This window comes from Phragmites australis, chromosome 14 (assembly GCF_958298935.1).
Source record: "Phragmites australis chromosome 14, lpPhrAust1.1, whole genome shotgun sequence".
NCBI lineage: Eukaryota > Viridiplantae > Streptophyta > Magnoliopsida > Poales > Poaceae > Phragmites > Phragmites australis.
In genome coordinates, this window is record NC_084934.1 from 21,965,224 (window position 1) to 21,993,059 (window position 27,836).

Sequence of the window (27,836 nt, forward strand, 5' to 3'; positions counted from 1 at the left end):
AAATATATTGATAGATTAAAATTATAACGTGTTAACTATACATAACTAAAATAACACTTTTTTTACAGGAGAGACGTACCTAAAATAACCCCTTCTTTACGGGAGAGACGTAACCTAAACGAACCTTCTTTTTTTACGGGAGACACTAGACATGATCTAGTTGACTACACGAGGATGCGTCCACTCCCGTTCCCGCGGCTGCAAATTGGTCGCCAGTTGTTTTCCCCGGGCCGCTGGCGACCACCGAACGACGCACGATCATGGAAACTCCACGCCACTTTCCGCGACTTCTTTTCCCTCCATGGTTGACCCAACCTGATCGGCTCTCAAGTGCCCTGGACTCTGTAGTGATCCTGAGAGAAATGGTGCAGTCCAGCCGTACAGTGATTTCAGCGGTCCGTCCACGCGCTGCTGTCGGCAGAATTAACCTTTCCATGACTTTTTGACCATGTGGATTTCGTCATTTCCACGGCAAGCTGAATGGGAGTGTCAGTCCTCGCTAGTTGTGATTAATGCAAATCATTAGTGATGTTTAAGCCTCTCTTTTTTGCGAAATGATGAAGTGTAAATCATAATTATTTGAACAATTAACTTCAACGACGGTACATTATTTATGGAGCAATTCAAGCAGATAATTGTGATCTTTTGAGGGGTCATTTATTTACAGGTAGCCAAAGGCAGTGGGAAAAAACGGACAGTATGCAACTTGCATTGCCAATTCCTGCTGTCGGCGGTTGGCGTGTTGCCCCGCGTCTACATAAGCTGCCTGCTAATTTACTTTCTCCTACCACTGTGGGCAATGGCTCGCCACCTCCTGGCCGTGGCCGCCGCCGTCGCCGTCGCGCTGCTCGCGACGCGCGCTGCGGGTTACCCGTGGCCATTTTGCGGCGAAAGCAGCAGCTTCATGCCCAACAGCACGTACCAGGCCAATCTCAACCTCGTCGCCGCAACCCTTCCCATGAACGCCTTCATCTCCCCGAACCTCTTCACCACCGCCGTCATCGGCGCCGTCCCGGAGCAGATCTGGGCCATGGGGCTCTGCCGCGGCGACTTCAACGCCAGCAGCTGCTTCAGCTGCCTCACCCAGGCCTTTCACGACTTGCCCAACGACTGCTCCTACAACAAGGACGCCACCATCTACTACGACCCCTGCATGCTCCACTACTCCGACGTGCATACCCTCCCCGGCGACGACACCGGCCCGACGATGGACACGTACACCGTCAACAACAACGCGAATGTCACTTCGGACCCGGCCCGGTTCAAGAGCCTCCTGGCCACCCTCATCAACGCCACCGTCGAATACGCCGCGAACAACTCCACGCGGTGGTTCGCGACCGGGGAGGCCGACTTCAACCAGGAGTTCCCCAAGGTGTACAGCCTGGCGCAGTGCACGCCGGACCAGACGCCGGCGCAGTGCCGGAAGTGCCTCGCTCAGATCGTAGCGGCTGAGCTGGTGGGGTTCCAGAGCAATATCGGAGGCAGGGTGCTTGGGGTCAACTGCACCTACAGGTACGAGACCGCACCCTTCTTCAATGGACCGGCAATGGTGCGGCTGGCATCACCGAGCTCTGGAGCGCCGGCGCCAGTTCCGGCAATCGAGACACCAGCGGCGGCCGGAGGAGGTGAGTTAAAGCGTTTATTTAGTTATTTGAGTGTCATAACTAACGTCTAACATGGTCCACAATAACTGACTCGAAATTATTTAGTGACGGAAACTTGTTTAGTGCACGCGTGCCAGGGTGATGAATGATTAGTCAGTTGAAAATTAGGTCCTTTCTTCGATTCTAATTTCCGTCATCGGTTTCCAATTCAAAATATCTGTAAAACTTATTTGACTTGATGTTCATTCGTTAATTCACAGAGGGCAGAAAGTACAGTGTGCCCGGCGTGGTTCTTGCAGTTGTGCTGCCAACTCTGGCAGCCTTGAACCTTATCGCTTGCCTCTGTTTCTACATCAACTCAATATAACTCTGAAAATTTTTATCTGATTTTATTCGATTCAAAGCATAGACACGATGTTTGATTTTAGGACATGAATTTGGAACGAAGCCTCAATTCCATAAGTATGTATGCAGCAAACTAAATTAAATAACTGACGAGTGTCAACATCGTTGAAGGGCTTTTCATTGTTTATTTTCTTTCGTTTAAAAACAACACTGAAGTAATTGCTTTGTACAACGATTGGAAAAAAATGTGGAAACAAGTAAGCGACGAACAGATTCTGGTACGCGTTAATAGTAAGTTATATATGACAAACATATCTGCTAGTTTTCTATTTTCCTTGTTTGATCTTGACTTTTATGCAGTCCCGTAGCAATCAGTTGCTTGACTGGGAACATGGAACTTTACACGTGCCCCGTGTCATATCCGGTTTTCAAAGAAATAAATTAGATGTATTTCATATGTATGTTAGGATAAAGTTTTCATATACATAGTGACATCATCAGTGATAATATGAACTGTGTCATTAATAACAAAAATATTTCTTATAAAAAGACCCGTAGGTCTAAAAGAAAACACTAAAAGATCTCCAAGCAGCAGCAGGACTTCCATCCATCCATAGACGTTGTCCGGGGTAAACACCAGCCTATGACATGGTCTTCAGAGCGACGCCTTCCTCCTTCTAGAATTTAGCACCATCGTTCGGAAAGTCTTCGAAAGCTTCACCTTCTAAGCAGCATCCGGAAGTTTGGGAGAAGGCAAGCGTGAGTACATAAAGTAACATGCAGGCTTATGACAAGGAAAAGCTTGACTCGAGACAACTACGACTAAGCCAAACTAAACAAGACTCAAAAGACTTAGCAACTTATTTACTAGGTTATAACTCCAACAAATTAAGAACATAGCTTATCAGATTTCATCTGACTACCAAACTCACCAGATATCCCATATCCGGCTACCAACTCATCGGGAGTTCCACCCCCCGACTACCCAAACCAACCCTTCAGAATCCCCACTAATTATGAAGAAGTTCAAGCCCGCTCTTAACCGCGAGCACGGCTGATCGATCAGTTTTCTCACTATGCAGAGTTTGCACACTTTACCCACGAGTCGTGATTCTCGTTTTGCTTTACATTTCCGGGGTGTAGATCCGGGGTCTCACTACAAGACCATTACAAAGTGCCTCCAAATTTATAAGCACCCACTAAGGTTTCATCGCTAACAGGGATTCCATCCACTGCAAATGCCCCCTCTTGTGCCACTTAACTGATCATTGGTGCGTACAGAATATGAAGGGCACTAATTACTTGTCCAGGTTGTACCCATATAGGTCTCATGGTTGTGTTGTTATGCCAGGTAACCGACTTCATAAACCGGTCCTTAGGATCCTACACAAGAACATACACAATCCCTGCTGTGTAGCTCCACCTCATACTAACCATCCAGTTAGGATCCCTATTTCAAGTTACTACAAGATTACCATACCTCAAATTCTTGTTACATATACATTAGTCAAAATTAATATTTACTCCAACCCTGACTGCACTAGTATAGCTACCCATTTCATGTCCCATGACCCAACAGAGGTTACAAGGAATTGTCACACAAATTATAGTAAAACCCTACTCATGGGATTCCATATTAAACAAATATGCAGCTAAGGAAAGTAAAACTACAATATTCTACAATGGTATCAAAGTGGTCAAGTATACTTGCCTTCAAACGCAGGTTGCTCGAAGTTTTCGAATGCTTGGTCTTGAAGGCTGACACATTGCTCGTCTCCTAAATCCAAAGCGCACACCGGAAAGCAAACAAACATAATAGCTAAGTACAGCACACAAAATAGGGGCAAATAACTCTAAAATGGCTACTAAAAGACAATACACGTTGCTATAATCTCGGGAGCGCAAAAATCAACTAAATTGGAGCTCGCATGAAAAAGTTATGCTAGTTTTACTCTACAGGGGCTTTTCTAAAAGATTACAGGAATTAATTTGTGAATACAAAAGGCTCTAGGGACTTATGTAAATTCAGGGACCTATCTGCAATTATCTAAAAGTTCAGGGGCCTAAAAGCATAAAACAGAACTATCAAGGGTATTTTTGTGAAAACAGAAAAGTCTAGGGGCCTAAATGTAAGTTTACCTATTTTCTGGGAATTAAGGAATTATTTTCGTACTGGAAAATTCATTTAATGCGTCAGCAGGCTGACGTGGCTGACACGCGGGCGACACGTAGCGCTGACGTGGATCACTTAATCCGACTGGGCTAAAGAGGACACATGGCGGTTTCCTACTGGTAGGCGAAAGGGTACGGGGCATTTTAATCTGGGCCACTCACTGACGATCAGACAGCCGAGACTGGGTGGGGAGGATCAGCGGCTGACGGCGACCGAAGGTCGGCGGCACCACCTCGGACTTCATTGGAATTTCGCCGGAGACGCACCAAAACGCGCTACGGGCCACTAGAATCTATGGCAAGCGGCGGAAATCAAAGAGGGGTGCACGGGGAGTTTCATCGAGAGCTTGTCGACGGTCGGGGAGGTCCTGACGGTGGTTAGCGATGGCAAAAGCGGACAACGGAAGTCGGAGCTCGGTGAAATCACGACTGCAACAACAGGGAGTTGAAATCGACGGTCGGGAAAGGTTCCTGGGAAGCACGTGGTGCCGAAGAAGGGGTCAATCGACTGAAAAATACTTCGGATAGCGCTGACGACGGCGAGGGGGCGGCGGTGCTTACTGGCGTTCGGTGAAGGCTCGGTTCCAGCGGCTGGGAGGCTTCGACGAGTGGGGAAATGGGCTCCACAGGCTTCGGCAAAACCGGCGGTGCGCTCAGACGCGGAGGGGAAAGCTCGGGCGTGGTGGATTTGCTCGGTGAGCTCGGCGACGGCAGCTATGGCGCTCGAACTTTCGGCGAATTGGGGAGGTGGGGCGGCAGCACACTGCAGGGCTACTTTATAGGTGAGGGGGAAGCGCTGCCGTTGCGGATACGTGAGCGCGAGGGGCGGAGCATGCCGGCGAAAGCGGACGGCGTGCGCACGGCGGTTGCGGGAGAGAGCGCAGGCGTGGGCGCAGCGCGGTGTGGAGACGAACGCGCTGACAAGCGGGCCCCAGGTGTCAGTGAGAGAGCGCGGGGGTTTAGGCTGGGCTGCGCTGCATTCGGAGACTGGGCAGGAACCAATGAGCTGAGCTGGGCTGGAATTTCGAATGGGTGTCACACCCCGAGTCCTGGCCAGTTCTGCATCCTGGCTGAATGCTAACCATAAAAGCAATCTCCATAAAAGCGATGGTGAACGTGACAGCAACGGCCACAAGAGGAGGTGAATTTGGAGGAATAATGCTATCTTCTCTGCGTTCATGCGCACCCCTTCATTCTTTACAACATAGGAATTTGGTAATTCATGGGGGTAGAAAGCAATGAGGTTTTCTGAAGAAAAGAACACTTAATATAGACTCAATCCAATCCATTTACATAATATAATTCTGACAATTTACCTGATTTGATTTTATTCGATGCATAGAAACAATGCTTGGTTTAAGTATATGAATTTGATGCCTACGTGCATTTCTAGTTGTTGCAGAGACCGAAAGTTATACTTTTATTATAAAAAAGTACATGATGTAAACCAAAGTAAAGAACTAATGAGTGTCAACATTGTTAAGGTTTTTTTTATTGTTTTCTTATATTAGAAAGGACTATGAACTCTGCAGCTTTTGCTTTGTACAACAATGGGGAAGAAATTGGGAAAACAAGTTAGTACCATATACTTTATTTTCAATAATGGAAGAACAACTTCCAATCTCTGTATCAGGAGATGTACAGAACCGTTAACTTATTATATTGTTGCAGCAAAAATCTGAGAAGAAACTAAGTTCAACAAGCCTTGTGTAAGAAAAAAAAGAACAAATCGTTAATCCATACACAGCTTGTTAAATCTACATCCCTGCTTGGCAAAGAATTTGTGACAACGCTCTCGATACATCATGTGCGCCATATCATATGCTTTCTCCTTGTGAAGTAAGGACCATGTTTGTAACCAATTGGTGCACATGAAGATAACCTGCAAAGGAGTCTCCTTTTGTCAAATACAACATCGTTTTGAGTTAATATGTTATACACTTATACTCCATTATATCCAGGGACGGACTTGGGCCATAGCATGGGGCAGGCCCTTTATAGTGCCGTGGCCAATTGAATAGAGCCAAATATGTGCTTCGAAAGGCAGATGCATTATATACTTCAGATTATTGTTGAATTCTTCATAATGTGCCTGAAATTGAATGATGCCTTTCAGGAAACAGAATTGGTAGAGTTCTAGCTATTATACTTCCTATAGTCGTCATGATGCCGACTATTATAGTAGTTTGCTGTTGTCTCTGGAGGAGGACGAGGAAACCAGCAGGAAAGCCATCACTATTAGGTAAGTGATTCTATTGTTTACAGTTAGAACAAAGCGGAAATGGTCTCAATTTTCAATATTGTACACAACCAAAACTATTTTTTTGCGGCATTGACATCATTCTCATATGAAAATTGGAACTGCATTGATGTAGACCAAAATTTAGTACTTGTTCTGTTATGATAGATTTAACAAATCCAGAGGATGTACAAAGTATCGATTCGCTCATTATTGATCTACCAACTCTACGAACCGCAACGGAGAACTTTGATGAAGGGAAAAAGCTCGGCGAAGGAGGGTTTGGTGCGGTTTATAAGGTGCTAATGATATTGATTATTTATACATGTGTTTGTTCTGCTCAAGTATTATTCGGGAATTTAAAAATAGCATTCTATTCCAAACACTGGACCAGGGTGAAGGTTTTGTACATGTACAGGAGCTAAATTGGCCACGAGCTAAAGTAGCCCCAAACATAGAAAACTAACCTACCTGACCCTATTTCTCATATACACACATATAAATTAACACGTTATATACTTTTACAGTTTTAGTGAGTCAATATCTCCATTTGTACAGGGAATCCTCCCTAATGGTCAAGAGATAGCAGTGAAAAGGCTCTCACAGAGTTCTCGACAAGGAATAAAGGAGTTGAAAACGGAGCTTGTTTTGGTTGCCAAGCTTCAACACAAGAACTTGGTGAGGCTTGTCGGCGTTTGCTTGGAAGAACATGAAAAGTTACTTGTGTATGAATACATGCCCAACAAAAGCCTCGACACCTTTCTTTTTGCTACTCACCATCATTTAGCAACGGTGAAACTGAAAATTATTGTGTGCATCTCTTTAAGATTTCTTTTTTCCATCTAACAGATCCTAATAAGAGCAATGGGCTAGATTGGCAGAAGAGATTTATGATAGTCAATGGGATTGCTCGAGGCTTGCAGTATCTTCATGAAGAGTCTCGACTGAAGATAGTTCACAGGGACCTCAAAGCGAGCAATGTTCTGTTAGACTCTGAATTCAATCCCAAGATATCAGATTTCGGCTTAGCAAGACTATTTGGAAATGACCAATCACGAGATGTCACAAATCGTGTCGTCGGAACCTAGTAAGTGTTGAAAACCCTGCCCTTATAAAGATATACGGGAGTAACACAATGTTCTTGTTGCAGTGGTTACATGGCCCCTGAGTATGCTATGTGTGGGCATTACTCTATCAAGTCAGATGTGTTTAGCTTCGGCGTTTTGATTTTAGAGATTGTCGCGGGGAGAAGAAACTGTGGCTCCTATGACTCTGAGCAGTATGATCATCTCCTTAGTTCGGTGAGCGCATAGGCTGTGACAAATTCTATACCACAGATACATCTTGCAAGTCGCAGCGATGATTGTGGAGCAATTCCGCTATCTAATGCAGGTGTGGGAGCACTGGACGATGGGAACAGTTGCGGAGATCATGGATTCATCCTTGAGCAGCCATCCTAGCGCAGACCAGATGCTGAAGTGCATCCACATCGGGCTTCTGTGCGTTCAACACAACCCCGCGGATAGGCCGATGATGTCAACTGTGAATCGCATGCTTAGCAGCAGCACTGTGCCCCTCCAAGCTCCATCCAGGCCAGCATTTTGCTTCCAAAAGAGTGGCGTCAGCTCGGACATGTACTCGGTAGCGTATCGAGGACGAGCAATTTTGCAGTCCACATGCATATCGCCTGTGTCAGAGAACAAAGTTTCAATTTCTGAACTTGAGGCGAGATAAGTCCCATGGTAATGGTGAATCTTCTATTACTGCTGTTGCCCAAATTAAAAAAAAAAAACACTTGAAGCTGGGAAAGGCCCTACACGCAGGATGTATCCTAGATTACAACCGGTAGATATTTTACAACTTACAAGCAATGACAAAAAAATGGCTGTATAAGCAGGTATTTGCAAGTTGTAACCGCTGCCACATGTTGTTCCTCATTATTGCAACCTATAATCATATATGCATGTACTGCATCCTTCTTGGTTTCTCATCTATTATATTATTATTTGAGTGTTAAAAAGAATAATTATGTTTGCTCTCAAGGTTATAAAATTACCACATTAATAAAAAAAAAATCTAGATCACTCATTGTTATGAACATCTAACGGTCTAGATTAAATCAAAGAGTCCATATCAAATACGATTAATAAATAGCTAAATCTGTAATTAAATTATGAAAAATTAACAGTTCGATTTACGTATGGTTTGGGAAGCAAAATATCTAAATAAATGGTCCAAATAAAATAAATAATAATTGAAATTAGGGTTAGAATAGAAAAAAGAAGGATCCATATCAAATATAGATGTAGAAAAAAAAAATCAAATTATTATAAAAATAAAATACCTAAACAAAGAGCACAACTTTTGGAACATAGCCTAGTTGTGCAAGTTCTATGTCTGGAGCTGCTCGAAGATAGGCCTGTTTTCCTATTTTGTAGGGTCTTTTAGACGAGCGTGGAACATGGCTCGTAAGTTTTTCAATTTAATAAACCAACTCTCTGTTTTGTAGGATTTTCCACCTTTTTTCCTGTTTTTCCATACGGATAGCTATGTTGCCTGTGCACTCATGTGGTGAGTACCAAACCGGTTAAGTGGGGATTCGAATTGCCACTCACACAGTTTCAAGGATATTGGCGGCTGGGGGTAACGACCGCGAAGCCACAAGTCCTAACTTGGGTAGAGCGTTGGTCGCCACCGAAAGACTTGCCATACCAAGGGTTGTCCTAAGCGGCACGAACCTAACTGGCATGCAATACAGAAGCCTCTATCCCCCCTTAAGTATAACAAGCAATGAAAAACTAACAGGGAAAGTTTATATAAAAACAGGTCCATACTTTGCAAAATAACAACTCAGGTACTGCCCGAGGGCTGTTTTTAACAATTTTGTTCAGTGTCCCTAGGATCTGAAGTTGCCCCTCAGCGGGTCAAACCAGACGGACCAATGCAAAGACTGAGCTGCAGAAAGAAATGACCCTGTAAGGTCGTGAAGCTACCCAATGGTCTTCCGGACGCCGACAAAACCTTTAGAGATTGTCAGAATAAGGTCCAGGTCGGGGAAATGCTCGCTTACATAAGTAAAGGCAAGGCAGGCGCCATGGAGTGCGGTCACAAACAAGTGGTCGCTGATGTTCCCACGTAGCTTCTGCTCGAGCGCACCCGCCTCCTTGGAGGCTGCCAAGAACCAGTTGATGTGACTAGTTACGCTGTCACACGCGCCCACTGCTGATCGTCCTCATCACTTGCTCCAAATCTCCCTTCACTGCCAACAACTGATCACGAAAATAGGTTTGCAAACCACGCAGGAGTCAGCTGGTCGAGTCCCACTTGGCTAGTCTGGAACTACATGTGGCTTAATGGTAGAAGGGCCAACGGACCTCGAAAATCGCTTTGCAGGATCTCTCGCTCGACCGCGAACCTAAGCTCACACTTGGCCATTGCTTCCAGACTGTGCTAATCGTTGGCGTTGTCAGTAGGTGTGGTCAAGGGCTCAACGTGTGGTCGGGGGCTCAGAACAAGCGAGAGAAGTGTTCAAGTCCTCCCACGGTTTTGAGGCCAAACCGCGAAACCGCCTGCACGCTTCTCAAAGCGTGACTCGCCGCCTTACTTACACCTTAAGCAAGCGCTTCGATGTCGATGCGTGTACTCCGCATGCGATCCTGACCGCTGGCAAGTCTCTCCCGCTCCCGATCCCTCGGACCGCCTTGTCACTTGCATCGGCATCCCCTTCGCTTGACTTTATCAACATGCCGTCTCCATCCACCTTCAATGCTTTGCTTGACCTCAACGTGTTCAGCTAGGATCACTATTGATTCCACCCGGCCTCCTTAATCGTCTGGCACCAAGCACTCCGCTTGGCCCCGATCATCCCGCCGTCGACCGCCAAGTTGCATCCATCACCTGCACACCATGAGACAAGCAAACACATATCTCCAACTCCAATTCCAATTAGTCCATGCTCAAATGAAATCTCAAATCAATTCGAATCACATCAAAGCTCATGCAAAACCGAAGATCATCAAACCAAATAAATGACAATATCAATCACTCATCACAAGAAAACCAATGCACATTACAACTTGGTTTCTCAGGTGTACATGATGATGGTGTTTGGAAACTACATTTAAAAATTGAAATCAACCATGCCAAGAAAATTGTGAGAATTGAATTAGCATGAGCAATTGAATTAGCATGAGCACCATGGGTAGCAGAATATTCACTGTAGCATTTCTGGCAAGCTAGTTGCAGACAAGACTAGTACAAACAATTAGAAGTTGTCGTTATTAGATAACTTCTTGCATAAGTGTAAATTGGCATTGTATATATTCTGTATGACCAAACTCTCTTTAATTCTAGTCACATGTTTTGTTGAAAAAGATACTAGTAGGAGAGAAATTCTAAATTGGGAGCAGTAGTACAATATCATTCTTGGAATCGCCAAGGGAATATTGTACCTTCACGAAGATTCAAGCATAAGGATCATTCACCGGGATTTGAAAGAAAATAACATCTTGACGAAAACATGAACCCAAAAATTGCAGACTTCGGATTGGCTAGGCTGCTAGGAGGTGGTCAGACTCAGACTAAGACAGCAAGTGTGGCCGGAACATAGTAAGCTCATACACCTAACTGAATCCTGAAATACCGCATATGACATTAGTGTACCTTCTAGAGTCATGCCTAATTTGTTTCAATACTTGAGTCTGAGCCTAATTACTATTCTTTTGCAGTGGATATATGGCACCAGAATACGCCTTGTTTGGAAATGTATCACCAAAGATCGATGTTTTTAGCTTCGGCGTTTTAGTCCTGGAGATTATAACCGAAAGAAGGAACAGTAGTTCTGATTATTCGGATAAAGTAGTGAATCTCCTAACTGATGTAAGTATCATCTTCACCTTAACTGAAAGCTGAAAGGTGGTTATCTGAAGATACTAGGAACCAGAAAATCTGATGGGGAGCATGTAGCAGGTATGGAACAATTGGGAATCGATAATTCAAACCCGAAAGCACTAAACCGTAGCTTAAAGACTACATTACAATTTACAAAATACAAGCCCAAAATTCTTCCTGCCAACAAGGTTCCTACTTTTATTTGCAAGACGAATAAACTTAATAAATCATGTATGCCTACAAGCCCCCTTTCTGCCCTTTGTGCCAAGTTAAAGCAATATCAACCATATTTGTTAGTGCAGAAGTAGAATACAAGTGTGAGGCCAATGATGGGCTTGATCCCAACGACAGAGTTGTAGCTGGACGGGCACATGATGGAGCCATATGTCTCGATCCCAATCGTCACCGCCGCCAGGTTTGCAGCTGCTACAATCGTTGACCCGCTGCTTGAGGAGCACGAAGTCGCTGACAGCACGTACGGATTCTGCACCACCAACCCTAAATAAGCCGGCATTGCCATTGCAACATTGCTTCTAGTGGCTGCAAGAAACCAATTGGAAATAAGGACAAGCATTCCAGAGAAATGGAAGAGGTAAGGAAGGGGGAGCGACGGATTGTGCCCTGGACACTACGGGCGCTCCAGCCAGCGGGGATGCCGGGTAGTGGAAATTGCACCACTAGTTGAGGCTGACGGTGCCCGGGACAACCGCGCTTGCACGCCGGAGTAGCTCAACCATGCCAGCGTCGCATGTAGAGCGCAATCCGACCATGGCGAGCAACTCGGTTGTCACATTCAACGCCCCTTCGCTAGCGATGTTGTCCTTGAGCAACACGGGAACATCGTGCAACGATGGGAGCGTGGCGACGGGGACGAGCCACGCGGTGATGGCGGTGCAGTCGGTGGCGACGAGGACATCGTCGAGGTTCTTAGAATTGTTAGTACATAACTAAGAAGGGTATCGAGATGAGGTAGTGGATCTGACATATGAGATTTAGGAGGTGGAGGAGAGATGAGACTACAAGTAGCCTCGCGCATGGAGGAGCTTCGGCGGTGGCAACCATCCCTTTAGGGTTTGGCACCTTATCGACTAAAATGGTTATACGGGATTACGATAGAGCCCGAGTGACTAGATATACGGGATAACAGGTTGGGAGGAACAAAGGAGATACTAGAATTCTCAATGCTAATTCTAACTTAAAACAGAAGAATCTAAAACGATCAAAAATGGTCTATATGGTTTTTGCAAAATTTATCGTTTCCGTTTTCATTCTTCTGATACATCGTTTTCAACTTCCACAGTAAAAAATTCAAAAATAATATCCAAAATATGGAGATTTACGATTTTCATTTTCATCGCTACCGGTCAAAAACGGAGCTACGAACCGATCAAGTGACTCCCTTTTGAGACGGAACACGACACGTCCCGTAACAAACTCACGTTTTTCCTGTGACGTCTTTTCCACTCCTCGGCTTCCCCGACGAAAGCTGATACCGCCGCGCCAGCAAGTGCTTGACAGGTGCACAAAGTGGGCCCCGCTTGTCATCCACGGCGTGACCCACGTGGTCAAACGAATACTCAGGTGGGCTCCACAGTACTAGTCAAATCATTCTCCTTATCAGGTCAGGTGTGCGTGTGCCAAACTGCCAAACCCCTACGACTTCACTGCTCCTCTTCGCCGCTCACCAGTCACCGCCACACAACTCACGAGCCGACGCAGGCCCACGGCACCATGGCCGCGGGAGCGCGCCGCCACGGCGTCTCCGCGGGCCTCCTCCTCGCCCTCTTCGCCGCCCTCCTGGCGCCGCTGGCGGACGCGCAGGGGCCATGGCAGGAGTGCGGGAAAAGCGGCAACTACACGGCGAACAGCACCTACCAGGCCAACATCCAGCGCCTCGCCGCCACGCTCCCCAAGAACGCTTCCCGGACCCTCTTCGCGACCGCCACCCTCGGGTCCGTCCCGGACATCGTGTACGCGCTCACGCTCTGCCGCGGGGACGCCAACGCCACGGCCTGCGGGTCCTGCGTCGCCACCGCCTTCCAGGACGCGCAGCAGCTGTGCGCCTTCGACAAGGACGCCGCCGTCTACTACGACACCTGCTACCTCCGCTTCTCCAACCAGAACTTTCTCGCCACCACCATCACCAACGACAACGACTTCATCCTCATGAACACGCAGAACGTAAGCTCGCCGGTGCGGGTCTTCGACGCCGCAGTCAGCTTGCTCCTCAACGCCACCGCCGACTACGCGGCGGTGAACTCGTCCAGGAGGTTCGCCACGGGGGAGGAGGGCTTCGACAGCATCGACCCCACCATCTACGGGCTCGCGCAGTGCACGCCGGACATGTCGCCGGCCGACTGCCGGAGCTGCCTTGGGGATAAAATTCGAATGATGCCGCAGTACCTCAGCGGGAGGCAGGGCGGCAGGATTCTCGGGATGCGGTGCAATTTCAGGTACGAGGTGTATCCTTTCTTCACCGGCGGCCCGACGCTGCGGCTGCCAGCGCCGCCGGCCCCGGCGCCGGCGCCCGCACCGACTCCTCCGCCATTTAACGTGACGCCGACGGCGACCCCACAAGGTGAGATGTCGGACACAAAATTCGCCTAATTTGCAGGTTTTTGTTTGGATTGAGATTCTAGAACAGGGAGAAGAAACATAACAATTTGTGTCTCAAAAACACAAAAGAAAAACATGAATCGGCGCACGGCCAATAGTCGCAAATTCTCCCCATTGTTGTCGCGTACTAGTTCCGTACTACTGTTGAACTGGTAATTTGAAGCGAACAACAAAATTCTTGATTTCTGGGATTTTAATTCTTTAGGAACTAGTACATGATTGTCAACAGATTTGGTAACGCCGGTTTGCTTACCTTGACATCTCTGGAGTCCCGTCGCTATCATTTACCACTTGTTTGACGGGAAATAGGGACCAATTCTTAATTGGGTAGTTCTTAAGAACACAGTTAGGGTGGTAAATTTGGGATTTTAGACAACAGACACCGCCGTATTTGAGAAAATAGACAACATGTTGACGTATTTACAAATTTAGCATCCGTATTCGGAACCTCAAACGCCGAAAACTGACTTTTGGTAACTCAAAATCCGAAAACAGTCCAGCCCCATAATTTTTGGCAACTCAGTTGCCGAATATAACACTGTTCACCGTATTCGGCAACTCAGTTGCCGAATACGGCCTCTGCATGCGCCGGCGCCCGGAAGCTGCAGGAAAGAAGCTAGCAAGCAAAAGTGTATAAAACTGCATGTTTTTTATTTAATTCATGATTTTTTTAAAAATACAAAAATAGTCCAAAAATTCTAAATGTTTTCATGATCAAACTAGAGATCACCAGCAACCCATTTTAATTAGTTTGGTCCAAAAATTCTGAGCCAATATTTAATTATAATTCTCCAAATAAATCAACTTTTATAAATTCTAGCAATATTTAATGCCTCAAATAATTTCTAAAAAATCTAGAAACATTCACTAATATTGTTATAATGTGATATACTAATTTATAAAAATATTTCCATCCCTATGTTATTTGGTGTAAAAGTGAGTTCCTTTGTAATGCTTCGTTTATATGCATTTTTATCATTTCATGTGATATTCTCTTTTTAATTCAATTTGAATAAAAATAATGCAACATGCACAAAATTTTGGTTCTCATATTAATATTAAGCCTTTGTAATGCTCCATTTATATATATTTTTTATCATTTCATGCCATATTATCTTTTTAATTAAATTTGAATAAAAAATTCTATAAATGCTTTAATATTAATCTGAGAACCAAGGTTTTGTGCATGTTTGAATTTTTTATTCAAATTGAATTAAAAAGATAATATGGCATGAAATGATAAAAAAAATATAAATAGAGCATTACAAAGGCTTAATATTAATATGAGAACCAAAATTTTGTGCATGTTGCATTATTTTTATTCAAATTGAATTAAAAAGAGAATATCACATGAAATGATAAAAATGCATATAAACGAAGCATTACAAAGGAACTCACTTTTACACTAAATAACATAGGGATGGAAATATTTTTATAAATTAGTATATCACATTATAACAATATTATAACAATATTAGTGATTTTTTCTAGATTTTTTAGAAATTATTTGAGGCATTAAATATTGCTAGAATTTATAAAAGTTGATTTATTTGGAGAATTCTAATTAAATATTGGCTCAGACTTTTTAGACCAAACTAATTAAAATGGGTTGCTGGTGATCTCTAGTTTGATCATGAAAACATTTAGAATTTTTGAACTATTTTTGTATTTTCAAAAAAATCGTGAATTAAATAAAAAACATGCACTTTTATACACTTTTGCTTGCTAGCTTCTTTCCTGTAGCTTCCGGGCGCCGGTGCATGCAGAGGCCGTATTCGGCAACTCAGTTTCCGAATACGTTGCCGAATACGGCACTGTTTACAGTGTTTTCGGCAACTAAGTTGCCGAATACGGTGAACAGTACCGTATTCGGTAACTGAGTTGCCGAAAATTGTGGGGCCGGGCTGTTTTCGGATTCTGAGTTACCGAAAGTCAGTTTTCGGTGTTTGAGATTCCGAATACGGATGCTAAATTTGTAAATACGCCAACATGCTGTCTATTTTCTCAAATACGGCGGTGTCTGTTGTCTAAAATCCCAAAATAGTCCAGTTAGGGCATGTACAACAATTGAGACAACCGCTGTCTATAACACAATCTACATAACTTAGAGACAGCTTAAAAGACAACTCATGCAACCCACTGTCTTTTAGTTTCTGCCCATAATAAATGACATTTGGTTTTGTTTGGATAGACTGTCTCTTGCTCAAAAGAACCTTATTCTCTCTCTTCATTAAACATCCTCCACCTCATTAGAAATCCTAGGTGGCAATCCTTATAGACAGCTAACATCACCCCTTTGTGCGTGCCCTTATGCATCTTGATAGTCTATGAATGGAAAAAAATATTGAAAATATGTAGGAACTACGATTGATTTCGAGGAGAACACAAAGCAACCTTGTACACCAGAAGCCCCCCCCCCCCCAACCCTTGTAAATTACTCTTGTAGAAATCATGTAGGAAAAATTGGCCACTTGACCTTAACATTTCGGGCGCACTCCACATTGCTGCATGTGTTTTCTATTTTAGTATGGTGAGGTCAGACTCTACAAAGCAATGTGGTTAGTTCTGTTTCCAATGTGCATAAGTAGGCACAACAGAAAGTTAAATGTTTATACGATCCCATGGTTTCGTCAAAGATTTGCTAATTCGGAAAAGGGCTGCAGATGTTGAAATTGTGTGATAAAGTTATCTTTGTTTTTGTCTGTTGGAACTTATCCTGAATAACATATTGTCAAGTGCCACACTGCTAGTTGCTTTCCATAATGTATGGGCCTAGCTGCACTAAGCTTCTTAGTGCTTGAGTTTATTTATCTTTTGAGAAGAAGCTTGACTGTAGTTAAATGTATTTTCTATCAAGTGCTTCAGATGATTCTTGAATTCTTATTAAGTTATGCTGCATACTGTCATCATCTAGAGTTTTCTGTTTACAGGAAGAACGAGAGACAAAACAGGAATTGTTCTAGCAATTGCATTGCCTATAGTTGCTGCAATGCTAGCTATCACTATGGTTTGTCTCTGTTTCTTGAGGAGGAGAATACCAGCAAGAGAGCATATACCATCTTGTAAGTTGCCTTGACAATTTGGAGTTGTGAACAGATCGCAAGATAATGAATGAACCTCTAGGCTATTTAACATACTAACAGGGATCACCAGTAAATAGTACTTTCATATACTTGGTTTTCTTTGGCTATTTTACATTTATTAACTCGTGAATTCGAAGGAGGTTATATATTACAGAAATTGCTCAGTTCCTTTATAAACTGTCACTATATACTTGTTTTTTCTAATTTTCTGACAGATTCAAATAATCCTGAGAACATTGAAAACATCGACTCACTTCTTCTTGATATATCAACACTACGTGCTGCAACTGATAACTTTGCCGAGAGCAATAGGCTCGGTGAAGGAGGTTTTGGTGCAGTTTATAAGGTGCCACTCATACCATTTCACTTCATAAAGTTTTTTCAGTTTCAACAACTGAAAGTTCACACTTATGCAGGGTATTCTTCCTGATGGTCAACAAATAGCAGTGAAGCGGCTCTCGCAAAGTTCAGGGCAAGGAATACAAGAGCTGAAAAATGAGCTTGTTTTGGTTGCCAAGCTTCAACACAAGAATCTTGTTAGGCTTGTTGGTGTTTGCTTGCAAGAACATGAGAAACTGCTTGTGTATGAATACATGCCCAACAGAAGCATCGACACCATTCTTTTTGGTACTATTTTGTGACAATCTGTTTTCAGTAGCATAAGTACTACAAAAATTGAACATTCATGACATGAGGTTTCTTGTTCAACTGCCAGATCATGAGAAAAGTAAGGAGCTAGATTGGGGAAAGAGATTCAAGATAATAAATGGAATTGCTCGAGGCTTACAGTATCTCCATGAAGATTCTCAGTTGAAGATTATTCACCGAGACCTCAAAGCGAGCAATGTCCTATTAGATTCTGATTATACTCCTAAGATTGCAGATTTTGGCTTGGCTAGACTATTTGGAGGAGATCAATCATGGGAGGTCACAAATCGTGTTGTCGGAACATAGTAAGTATAGTCCAAAATAAAATACCCTGAAGACAATATAATGGCACATTAACTATAGCGACTTCCTCTTCGTGTTGCAGTGGATATATGTCACCAGAATATGCCATGCGTGGCCATTATTCTATAAAGTCAGATGTCTTCAGCTTTGGCGTCTTGCTTTTAGAAATCTTAACTGGAAGAAGAAGAAGCAGCTCCTTTAACATCGAGCAATCTGTTGATCTCTCTTTTAACATCGAGCAATCTATTGATCTCTTAAATCTGGCAAGTCTAAAATTATTCCCAAACTCTCTACACAAGTAACTCGCTGCAAAAATGCTAACACATGCATTTGATGCAGGTATGGGAGCATTGGAGCACAGGAACAATTGTTGAGATCATTGATTCATCTCTGAGAGGCAATGCTCCTGCAGAGATGCTGAAGTGTGTTCATATCGGACTATTGTGTGTTCAGGATAACCCGGTAGATAGACCGATGATGTCAACAGTAAACGTCATGCTTAGCAGCGGCACTGTCTCTCTCCAGGCTCCATTGAGGCCATTGTTTTTTATTCCCAAGAGCGGCGCCTACTCAAGGGTTTATTCTGAATCATATCCTACAGCTTCCCAGTCCACCGCTAAGTCAGAGGCCATGTCAATGAATGAGGTGTCAATTACAGAACTGGAACCAAGATGAGTCCTGAAGTAATTTGCATGTTTTCAGGGCAATTGGATTGTTATTATAGCAATAAACTTAGTGGGTTGCAGGCAAGGCCCTATCATTTGTATAACTGAATTCTGAGCTATGTTTCCACTGCTGTAACAGTTAAGAATAAATCAAGAGCTAGATCAAATGGTCTCACTAGTTTGAGGTAGATGAGGTTTGGACTAGCTTGGGAGTATCACGAACCTGGTTTGGTTCAACCATATCGAAGAGTTGGGCATAGAGGGCACGACTGGGTCAGGCCACCTTGATGACGTTCTTGGAGGAGCCAAAACAGGGGGTTAGGACACCTGGTATGGCTCTTTTAGCGCCGTCTGCATTAAGAAACTAGCAAGGTGATCTCACCGCAATATTTTATCTCGACAATATTTGATTATTAATCTCTTTAGATTTTTTATGAGGTTAGCATTTTTTTAATACTCTAAACTTGTACCCGTATTGTATATATGTATTGGTTTGATTTGTATATGTTTTGATCAACTACTAAAATCGTGCATTAGGTAGTCAAACTAAAATCAGAATAGATTTGCCTTGCTTATATGTTACGTCTTGCCTATGCGACAATATTGAGTTACATGGTGCTTCTTAATCTATTATTTATTATTATAAATTTTCGCTATTGATTAATTGTATCTTATATGGACTCTTTATTTAGGTATTTTATTTTTATAATAATTTGATTTTTTTCTAAGCTTATATTTGATACGGATCATTCTTTTTCCTATTCTAACCCTAATTTCAATTATTATTTATTTTATTTTATTTGGACTTTTTATTTAGATATTTTGCTTTCCAAACTGTATGTAAAATGAACTACTAATTTTTCATAATTTTTAATTACGAATTTAGCTATTTATTAATCGTATTTGATATGGACTCTTTGGTTTAATCTAGACCGTTAGATGTTCGTAACAATGAGTGATTTAGCTTTTTTTTATGATGAACGTGATAATTTTGTGATCTTAAGAATAAACGTGATGGTTTTTTAACACTCAAATAATAATATAATAAATAAGAAGCACATTGGTTTATGGAAACCCAAGAAGGATGCAGTACATGCATATATGGTTATAGGTTGCAATAATGAGCATCAACATGTGGCAGTGGTTACAACTTGCAAATACCTGCTTATACAGCCGTTTTTTTGCCATTGCTTGTAAGTGGTAAAATATCTACCGGTAGTAATCTAGGATACATCCTGCGTGTAGGGCCTTTCCCAGCTTCTAGCATGTATTTTTATTTTTATTTTTGAGAGGAAGTCAAGCGTTTTTTTATTTGGGCAACAGCAGTAGTAGAAGATTCACCATTACCATGGGACTTATCTCGCCTCAAATTCAGAAATTGAAACTTCGTTCTCCGACACAGGCGATATGCATGTGGACTGCAAAATTGCTCGTCCTCGATACGCTACCGAGTACATGTCCGAGCTGACGCCACTCTTTTGGAAGCAAAATGCTGGTCTGGATGGAGCCTGGAGGGGCACAGTGCTGCTGCTAAGCATGCGATTCACAGTTGACATCATCGGCCTATCCGCGGGGTTGTGTTGAACGCACAGAAGCCCGATGTGGATGCACTTCAGCATCTGGTCTGCGCTAGAATGGCTGCTCAAGGATGAATCCATGATCTCCGCAACTGTTCCCATCGTCCAGTGCTCCCACACCTGCATTAGATAGCGGAATCGCTCCACAATCATCGCTGCGACTTGCAAGATGTATCTGTGGTGTAGAATTTGTCACAGCCTATGCGCTCACCGAACTAAGGAGATGATCATACTGCTCGGAGTCATAGGAGCCACAGTTTCTTCTCCCCGCGACAATCTCTAAAATCAAAACGCCGAAGCTAAACACATCTGACTTGATAGAGTAATGCCCACGCATAGCATACTCAGGGGCCATGTAACCACTGCAACAAGAACATTGTGTTACTCCCGTATATCTTTATAAGGGCAGGGTTTTCAACACTTACTAGGTTCCGACGACACGATTCGTGACATCTCGTGATTGGTCATTTCCAAATAGCCTTGCTAAGCCGAAATCTGATATCTTGGGATTGAATTCAGAGTCTAACAGAACATTGCTCGCCTTGAGGTCCCTGTGAACTATCTTCAGTCGAGACTCTTCATGAAGATACTGCAAGCCTCGAGCAATCCCATTGACTATCATAAATCTCCTCTGCCAATCTAGCTCATTGCTCTTATCAGGATCTGTTAGATGGAAAAAAGAAATCTTAAAGAGATGCACACAATAATTTTCAGTTTCACCGTTGCTAAATGATGGTGAGTACCAAAAAGAAAGGTGTCGAGGCTTTTGTTGGGCATGTATTCATACACAAGTAACTTTTCATGTTCTTCCAAGCAAACGCCGACAAGCCTCACCAAGTTCCTGTGTTGAAGCTTGGCAACCAAAACAAGCTCCGTTTTCAACTCCTTTATTCCTTGTCGAGAACTCTGTGAGAGCCTTTTCACTGCTATCTCTTGACCATTAGGGAGGATTCCCTGTACAAATGGAGATATTGACTCACTAAAACTGTAAAAGTATATAACGTGTTAATTTATATGTGTGTATATGAGAAATAGGGTCAGGTAGGTTAGTTTTCTATGTTTCGGGCTACTTAAGCTCGTGGCCAAAACCTTCACCCTGGTCCAGTGTTTGGAATAGAATGCTATTTTTAAATTCCCGAATAATACTTGAGCAGAACAAACATATGTATAAATAATCAATATCATTAGCACCTTATAAACCGCACCAAACCCTCCTTCGCCGAGCTTTTTCCCTTCATCAAAGTTCTGTGTTGCGGTTCGTAGAGTTGGTAGATCAATAATGAGCGAATCGATACTTTGTACGTCCTCTGGATTTGTTGAATCTATCATAACAGAACAAGTACTAAATTTTGGTCTACATCAATGCAGTTCCAATTTTCATATGAGAATGATGTCAATGCCGCAAAAAAATAGTTTTGGTTGTGTACAATATTGAAAATTGAGACCATTTCCGCTTTGTTCTAACTGTAAACAATAGAATCACTTACCTAATAGTGATGGCTTTCCTGCTGGTTTCCTCGTCCTCCTCCAGAGACAACAGCAAACTACTATAATGACGACTATAGGAAGTATAATAGCTAGAACTCTACCAATTCTGTTTCCTGAAAGGCATCATTCAATTTCAGGCACATTATGAAGAATTCAACAATAATCTGAAGTATATAATGCATCTGCCTTTCGAAGCACATATTTGGCTCTATTCAATTGGCCACGGCACTATAAAGGGCCTGCCCCATGCTATGGCCCAAGTCCATCCCTGGATATAATGGAGTATAAGTGTATAACATATTAACTCAAAACGATGTTGTATTTGACAAAAGGAGACTCCTTTGCAGGTTATCTTCATGTGCACCAATTGGTTACAAACATGGTCCTTACTCCACAAGGAGAAAGCATATGATATGGCGCACATGATGTATCGAGAGCGTTGTCACAAATTCTTTGCCAAGCAGGGATGTAGATTTAACAAGCTGTGTATGGATTAACGATTTGTTCTTTTTTTCTTACACAAGGCTTGTTGAACTTAGTTTCGTCTCAGATTTTTGCTGCAACAATATAATAAGTTAACCCTTTCGTCTACCAGTAGGAAACCGCCATATGTCCTCTTTAACCTAGTCGGAATAAGTGATCCACGTCAGTGCTACGTGTCGCCCGCGTGTCAGCCACATCAGCCTCTGAGCCCAGTCAGCCTGCTGACGCATTAAATGAATTTTCCAGTAGAAAATAATTCCTTAATTCCCAGAAAATAGGTAAACTTACATTTATGCCCCTAGACTTTTATGTTTTCCCAAAAAATACCTTTGGATAGTTCTGTTTTATGCTTTTAGGCCCCTGAACTTTTGGATAATTGTAGATGGGTCCCTGAACTTTACATATAAGTCCCTAGAGCCTTCTGTATTCACAAATTAGTCCCTGTAATCTTTCAGAAAAGCCCCTGTAGAGTAAACTAGCATAACTTTTTCATGCGAGCTCCAATTTAGCTGATTTTCGCGCTCCCGAGATCGTAGCAACGTGTACTGTCCTTTAGTAGCCATTTTAGAGTTATTTGCCCCTATTTTGTGTGTTGTACTTAGTTATTATGTTTGTTTTCTTTCCGGTGTGTGCTTTGGATTTAGGAGACGAGCAGTGTGTCAGCTTTCAAGACCAAGCATTCGAAAACTTCGAGCAACCTGCATTTGAAGGCAAGTATTCTTGACCACTTTGATACCATTGTAGGACATTGTAGTTTTACTTTTCTTAGCTGCATGCTTGTTTAATGTGGAATCCCATGAGTAGGGTTTTACTATAATTTATGTGACAATTTCTTGTAGCTTCTGTTGGGTCATGGGACATGAAATGGGTAGCTATGCTAGTGCAGTCAGGGTTAGAGTAAATATTAATTTTGACTAATATCTATGTAATAAGAATTTGAGGTATGGTAATCTTGTAGTAACTTGGAATAGGGATCCCAACTGGATGGCTAGTATGAGGTGGAGCTACACAGCAGAGATTGTGTATGTTCTTGTGTAAGATTCTAAGGACCGGTTTATGAAGCCTGTTACCTGGTATAATAACACAACCATGAGACCTATATGGGTACAGCCTGGCCAAGTAATTAGTGCCCTTCATATTCTGTACGCACCAATGGTCGGTTAAGTTGCACAAGAGGGGGCCTTTGCAGTGGATGGAATCCCTGTTAGCGATGAAACCTTAGTGGGTGCTTATAAATTTGGAGGCGATTTGTAACGGCCTTGTAGTGAGACCCCGGCTCTACGCCCCGAAAGTGTAAAGTAAAACGGGAATCACGACTCGTGGGTAAAGTGTGCAAACTCTGCAGAGTGAGAAAACTGATCGATCAGCCGTGCTCGCGGTTAAGAGCGGGCTTGAACTTCTTCATAATTAGTGGGGATTCTGAAGGGTTGGTTTGGGTAGTCGGGGGGTGAAACTCCCGATGAGTTGGTAGCCGGATATGGGATATCTAGTGAGTCTGGTAGTCAGATAGAATTCGATAAGCTATGTTCTTAATTTGTTGGAATTATAACTTAGTAAATAAATTGCTAAGTTTTTTGAATCTTGTTTAGTTTGACTTAGTCGCAGTTGTCCCGAGTCAAGCTTTTTCTTGTCATAAGCCTGCATGTCATATTTTTTTCCCTCACTTTCTGAATACTCTGTGTACTCACACTTGCCTTCTCCCAAACTTTCGGATGCTGCTTAGAAGGTGAAGCTTTCGAAGACTTCCTGGACGATGGTGCTAAATTCTAGAAGGAGGAAGGTGTCGCTCTGAAGACCATGTCATATGCTGGTGTTTCCCTTGGACAACATCTATGGATGGATGGGAGTCCTGCTGTCGCTTGGAGATCTTTTAGTGTTTTCTTTTAGATCTGCGGGTCTTTTTGTAAGGAATGTTTTCGTTATTAATGACACAGTTTATGTTATCACTGATGATGTCACTATGTATATGAAAACTACATTCTAATATACATGTGGAATACATCTAATTTATTTCTTTAAAAACTGGATATGACATAGGGCACGTGTAAAGTTCCATGTTCCCAGTCAAGCAAACTGATTGCTACGGGACTGCATAGAAGTCAAGATCAAACAAGGAAAATAGAAAACTAGCAGATATGTTTGTCATATATAACTTACTATTAACGCGTACCAGAATCTGTTCGTCGCTTAATTGTTTCCACATTTTTTTCCAATCGTTGTACAAAGCAATTACTTCAGTGTTGTTTTTAATCGAAAGAAAATAAACAATGAAAAGCCCTTCAAAGATGTTGACACTCGTCAGTTATTTAATTTAGGGAAAAATGCACAAACTCCCCCATAAGTCACTCCATTTTTTAGATTCACCCCCATAAGCTATTTTGTTACAAAAACCCCCCAACAGTAATTTAGATTTGCAAAAACCCCCCAGTAATTGTTTAATCCAGAAAATAGATTTTCTTTAATATAAAAAATATGTAAATTCTTTAATAATTTAGATAAAGGTTTTAAAAATGATTCCTTTGGTGAAATAAATAAAATGAAATATTTTTAATTCTATTAATCTTATAAATATATATATATATATATGTTTTTCAATGATAAAATAAATGTTTTAATTATGAGAAAAAAATTAAAAAATCTAGAATAATGTTTTAATAGGTTTTCTATATTTTTAATTATGGAAAAATGGTAAATAATTAGAAAATAAAGGGAATTTTTAATTTTTCTAGGTTTTCTATGTTTTTAATTTTAGATAACACATAAGGAAAACGTATAAGTTGCAATGGTATAAAGGGAATCTTCTCTAATTTGTCCGGCCGGCCTACCCATTGGCATGGGACTTGGCCGTATTCCAGCGCTCGGCCTCTCTTCCGTAGATGCAGAGAGTTCGGTAAGATTTAGCATCAGTCTCCATTGATTTGTCGTTATTTGTGAACACAAATAATAAATAAAATTATATCCTTATTCCTCTAAGAGACATAATTAAAATATTTATTTTATCATTGAAAAACATATATATAAGATTAATAGAATTAAAAATATTGCATTTTATTTATTTCACCAAAGGAATCATTTTTAAAACCTTTATCTAAATTATTAAAGAATTTACATATTTTTTATATTAAAGAAAACCTATTTTCTGGATTAAACAATTGCTGGGGGGGTTTTTGCAAATCTAAATTACTGTTGGGGGGGGGGGTTTTGCAACAAAATGGCTTATGGGGGTGACTCTCAAAAATGGAGTGACTTATGGGGGGGTTTGTGCATTTTTCCCTTTAATTTAGTTTGCTGCATACATACTTATGGAATTGAGGCTTCGTTCCAAATTCATGTCCTAAAATCAAACATCGTGTCTATGCTTTGAATCGAATAAAATCAGATAAAAATTGTCAGAGTTATATTGAGTTGATGTATTTGATTCAGTCCATCTTAAGTGTTCTATGTTCGTGTTCTTCAGAGAACCTCTGCTGTACAGAATGAAGCGTGCGAAAGAATGCAAAGAAGACGTATTCAATTCCCTAAACTCACCTCCTCCAGCCGTCGGCGGCGTCAAGTTCACCGCCGCGGGCGCCGGCGCCGGCGCCCCCACGGGTGGTTCCGGCAGCTGAAGCAGCGGGCCGCCGGTGAAGAAGGGGTACTGCTCATACCTGTAGTTGCACCACAATCCAAGAACCCTGCCACCCTGCCTCCCGCTGAGATACTTGATCCTCATCTGAAGAATATCAGTGAGGCAGCTCCGGCAGTCGGCCGGCGCCATGTCCGGCGTGCACTGCGTCAGCCCGTAAATCGTCGGGTTCTGGCTGTCGAAGGTCTGGAACCCCTCCACCGCGGTGCCGAACCTCTTGGACGAGTTGTCGGCCGCGTAGTCGGCGGTGGCGCTGAGGAGCACGCCCACGGCGGCGTCGAACACTTTGAACGGCGCGGACACGTTCTGCGTGTTCATGAGGATGAGGACGGTCCCGCGGTTGTTGTCGAGGACGACCTGGACGACATGGTACTTCTTGCCCGACGAGGACACGTTCCTCGTGTGCATCAGTATGAAGAATTCACCGCCTATGGAGCCGGTCAGGAAGTTCTGGTTGGAGAAGCGGAGGTAGCAGGTGTCGTAGTAGACGGCGGCGTCCTTGTCGAAGGCGCACAGCTGCTGCGCGTCCTGGAAGGCGGTGGCGACGCAGGACCCACAGTCCGTGGCGTTGGCGTCCCCGCGGCAGAGCGTGAGCGCGTACACGATGTCCGGGACGGACCCGAGGGTGGCGGTCGCGAAGAGGGTCCGGGAAGCGTTCTTGGGGAGCGTGGCGGCGAGGCGCTGGATGTTGGCCTGGTAGGTGCTGTTCGCCGTGTAGTTGCCGCTTTTCCCGCACTCCTGCCATGGCCCCTGCGCGTCCGCCAGCGGCGCCAGGAGGGCGGCGAAGAGGGCGAGGAGGAGGCCCGCGGAGACGCCGTGGCGGCGCGCTCCCGCGGCCATGGTGCCGTGGGCCTGCGTCGGCTCGTGAGTTGTGTGGCGGTGACTGGTGAGCGGCGAAGAGGAGCAATGAAGTCGCAGGGGTTTGGCAGTTTGGCACACGCACACCTGACCTGATAAGGAGAATGATTTGACTAGTACTGTGGAGCCCACCTGAGTATTCGTTTGACCACGTGGGTCACGCCGTGGATGACAAGGGGGGCCCACTTTGTGCACCTGTCAAGCACTTGCTGGCGCGGCGGTATCAGCTTTCGTCGGGGAAGCCGAGGAGGGAAAAGACGTCACAGGAAAAACGTGAGTTTGTTACGGGACGTGTCGTGTTCCGTCTCAAAAGGGAGTCACTTGATCGGTTCGTACCTCGGTTTTTGACCGGTAGCGATGAAAATGAAAATCGTAAATCTCCATATTTTGGATATTATTTTTGAATTTTTTTACTGTGGAAAGTTGAAAACGGTGTATCAGAAGAATGAAAACGGAAACGATAAATTTTACAAAAACCATATAGACCAATTTTTGATCGTTTTAGATTCTTCTGTTTTAAGTTAGGATTAGCATGAAGAATTCTAGTATCTCTCTTGTTCCTCCCAACCTGTTATCCTATATATCTAAGTCACTCAGGTTTCACCGTAATCCTATATAACCATTTTAGTTGATCAGGTGCCAAACCCTAAAGGGATGATTGCCACCGCCGAAGCTCCTCCCTGCGCGAGGCTACTTGCAGTCTCATCTCTCCTCCACCTCCTAAATCCCGTCTTTCAGATCCACTACCTCCCCTAGGGACGATGCCGATCGTGGCGTTCGCAAAGAGCGTCTGGGACGAGGAGGCGCTCTGGGGTCCTTGTTGTACGCGCACAGCTGCTGCACGTCCTGAAAGGCGGTGGTGACGCAGTCGCCACAGGCGGAGGCGTTGGTGTCGCCGCGGCAGAGCGCGAGCGCGTAGACAATGTCCGGGACGGCGCCGAGCGTGGCGTTCGCGAAGAGCATCCGGGATGAGGAAGCGCTCTTGGGGAGCGTGGTGGCGAGACGCTGGATGTTGGCCTGGTAGGTACTGTTCACGGTGTAGTTGCCGCTGGTGCCGCAGAGCTGGTCTAGGGAGTCACCGGTGGCGGGAGGTGCAAGGATGAAGGCGATGAATAGGATGGCAACCGCAGCGAGGTAGGAGGGGAGGTGGCTGTGGTGGTGCGCGGCCATGGCCATGGCGTGCGGGTGACGCGCGGAGGCGTGGTGTGGAGCGGTGGAGGAAGCGGAGGTGGTGAAAGGA

At 43.6% G+C, this 27,836-nt stretch overlaps 3 protein-coding genes and 1 pseudogene across 3 annotated transcripts; 2 read left to right on the forward strand and 2 right to left on the reverse strand.

Annotated features, from left to right (window-relative positions):
- Positions 1 to 711: 711 nt before the first annotated feature.
- On the forward strand, positions 712 to 8,360 carry LOC133890873 (cysteine-rich receptor-like protein kinase 6; annotated as a pseudogene).
- Positions 8,361 to 12,873: 4,513 nt separating this feature from the next.
- Positions 12,874 to 19,091, forward strand: LOC133891054 (cysteine-rich receptor-like protein kinase 6). Its single transcript, XM_062331747.1, has 7 exons — positions 12,874 to 13,828; positions 16,797 to 16,928; positions 17,165 to 17,295; positions 17,366 to 17,576; positions 17,665 to 17,902; positions 17,983 to 18,163; positions 18,240 to 19,091. The coding sequence occupies exons 1-7, from the start codon at positions 12,982 to 12,984 to the stop codon at positions 18,573 to 18,575; spliced, it is 2,076 nt and encodes a 691-aa protein (XP_062187731.1). The 5' UTR covers positions 12,874 to 12,981; the 3' UTR covers positions 18,576 to 19,091.
- Positions 19,092 to 19,236: 145 nt separating this feature from the next.
- Positions 19,237 to 26,684, reverse strand: LOC133891052 (cysteine-rich receptor-like protein kinase 6). Its single transcript, XM_062331745.1, has 7 exons — positions 25,642 to 26,684; positions 21,630 to 21,743; positions 21,334 to 21,464; positions 20,886 to 21,096; positions 20,568 to 20,805; positions 20,354 to 20,504; positions 19,237 to 20,262 (listed from the first exon to the last, which is right to left on the reverse strand). The coding sequence occupies exons 1-7, from the start codon at positions 26,576 to 26,578 to the stop codon at positions 19,921 to 19,923; spliced, it is 2,124 nt and encodes a 707-aa protein (XP_062187729.1). The 5' UTR covers positions 26,579 to 26,684; the 3' UTR covers positions 19,237 to 19,920.
- Positions 26,685 to 27,316: 632 nt separating this feature from the next.
- On the reverse strand, positions 27,317 to 27,836 carry LOC133890330 (cysteine-rich receptor-like protein kinase 10). The gene has a single exon (XM_062330735.1). It carries the CDS (start codon positions 27,770 to 27,772, stop codon positions 27,317 to 27,319), a length of 456 nt encoding a protein of 151 aa, XP_062186719.1. The 5' UTR covers positions 27,773 to 27,836.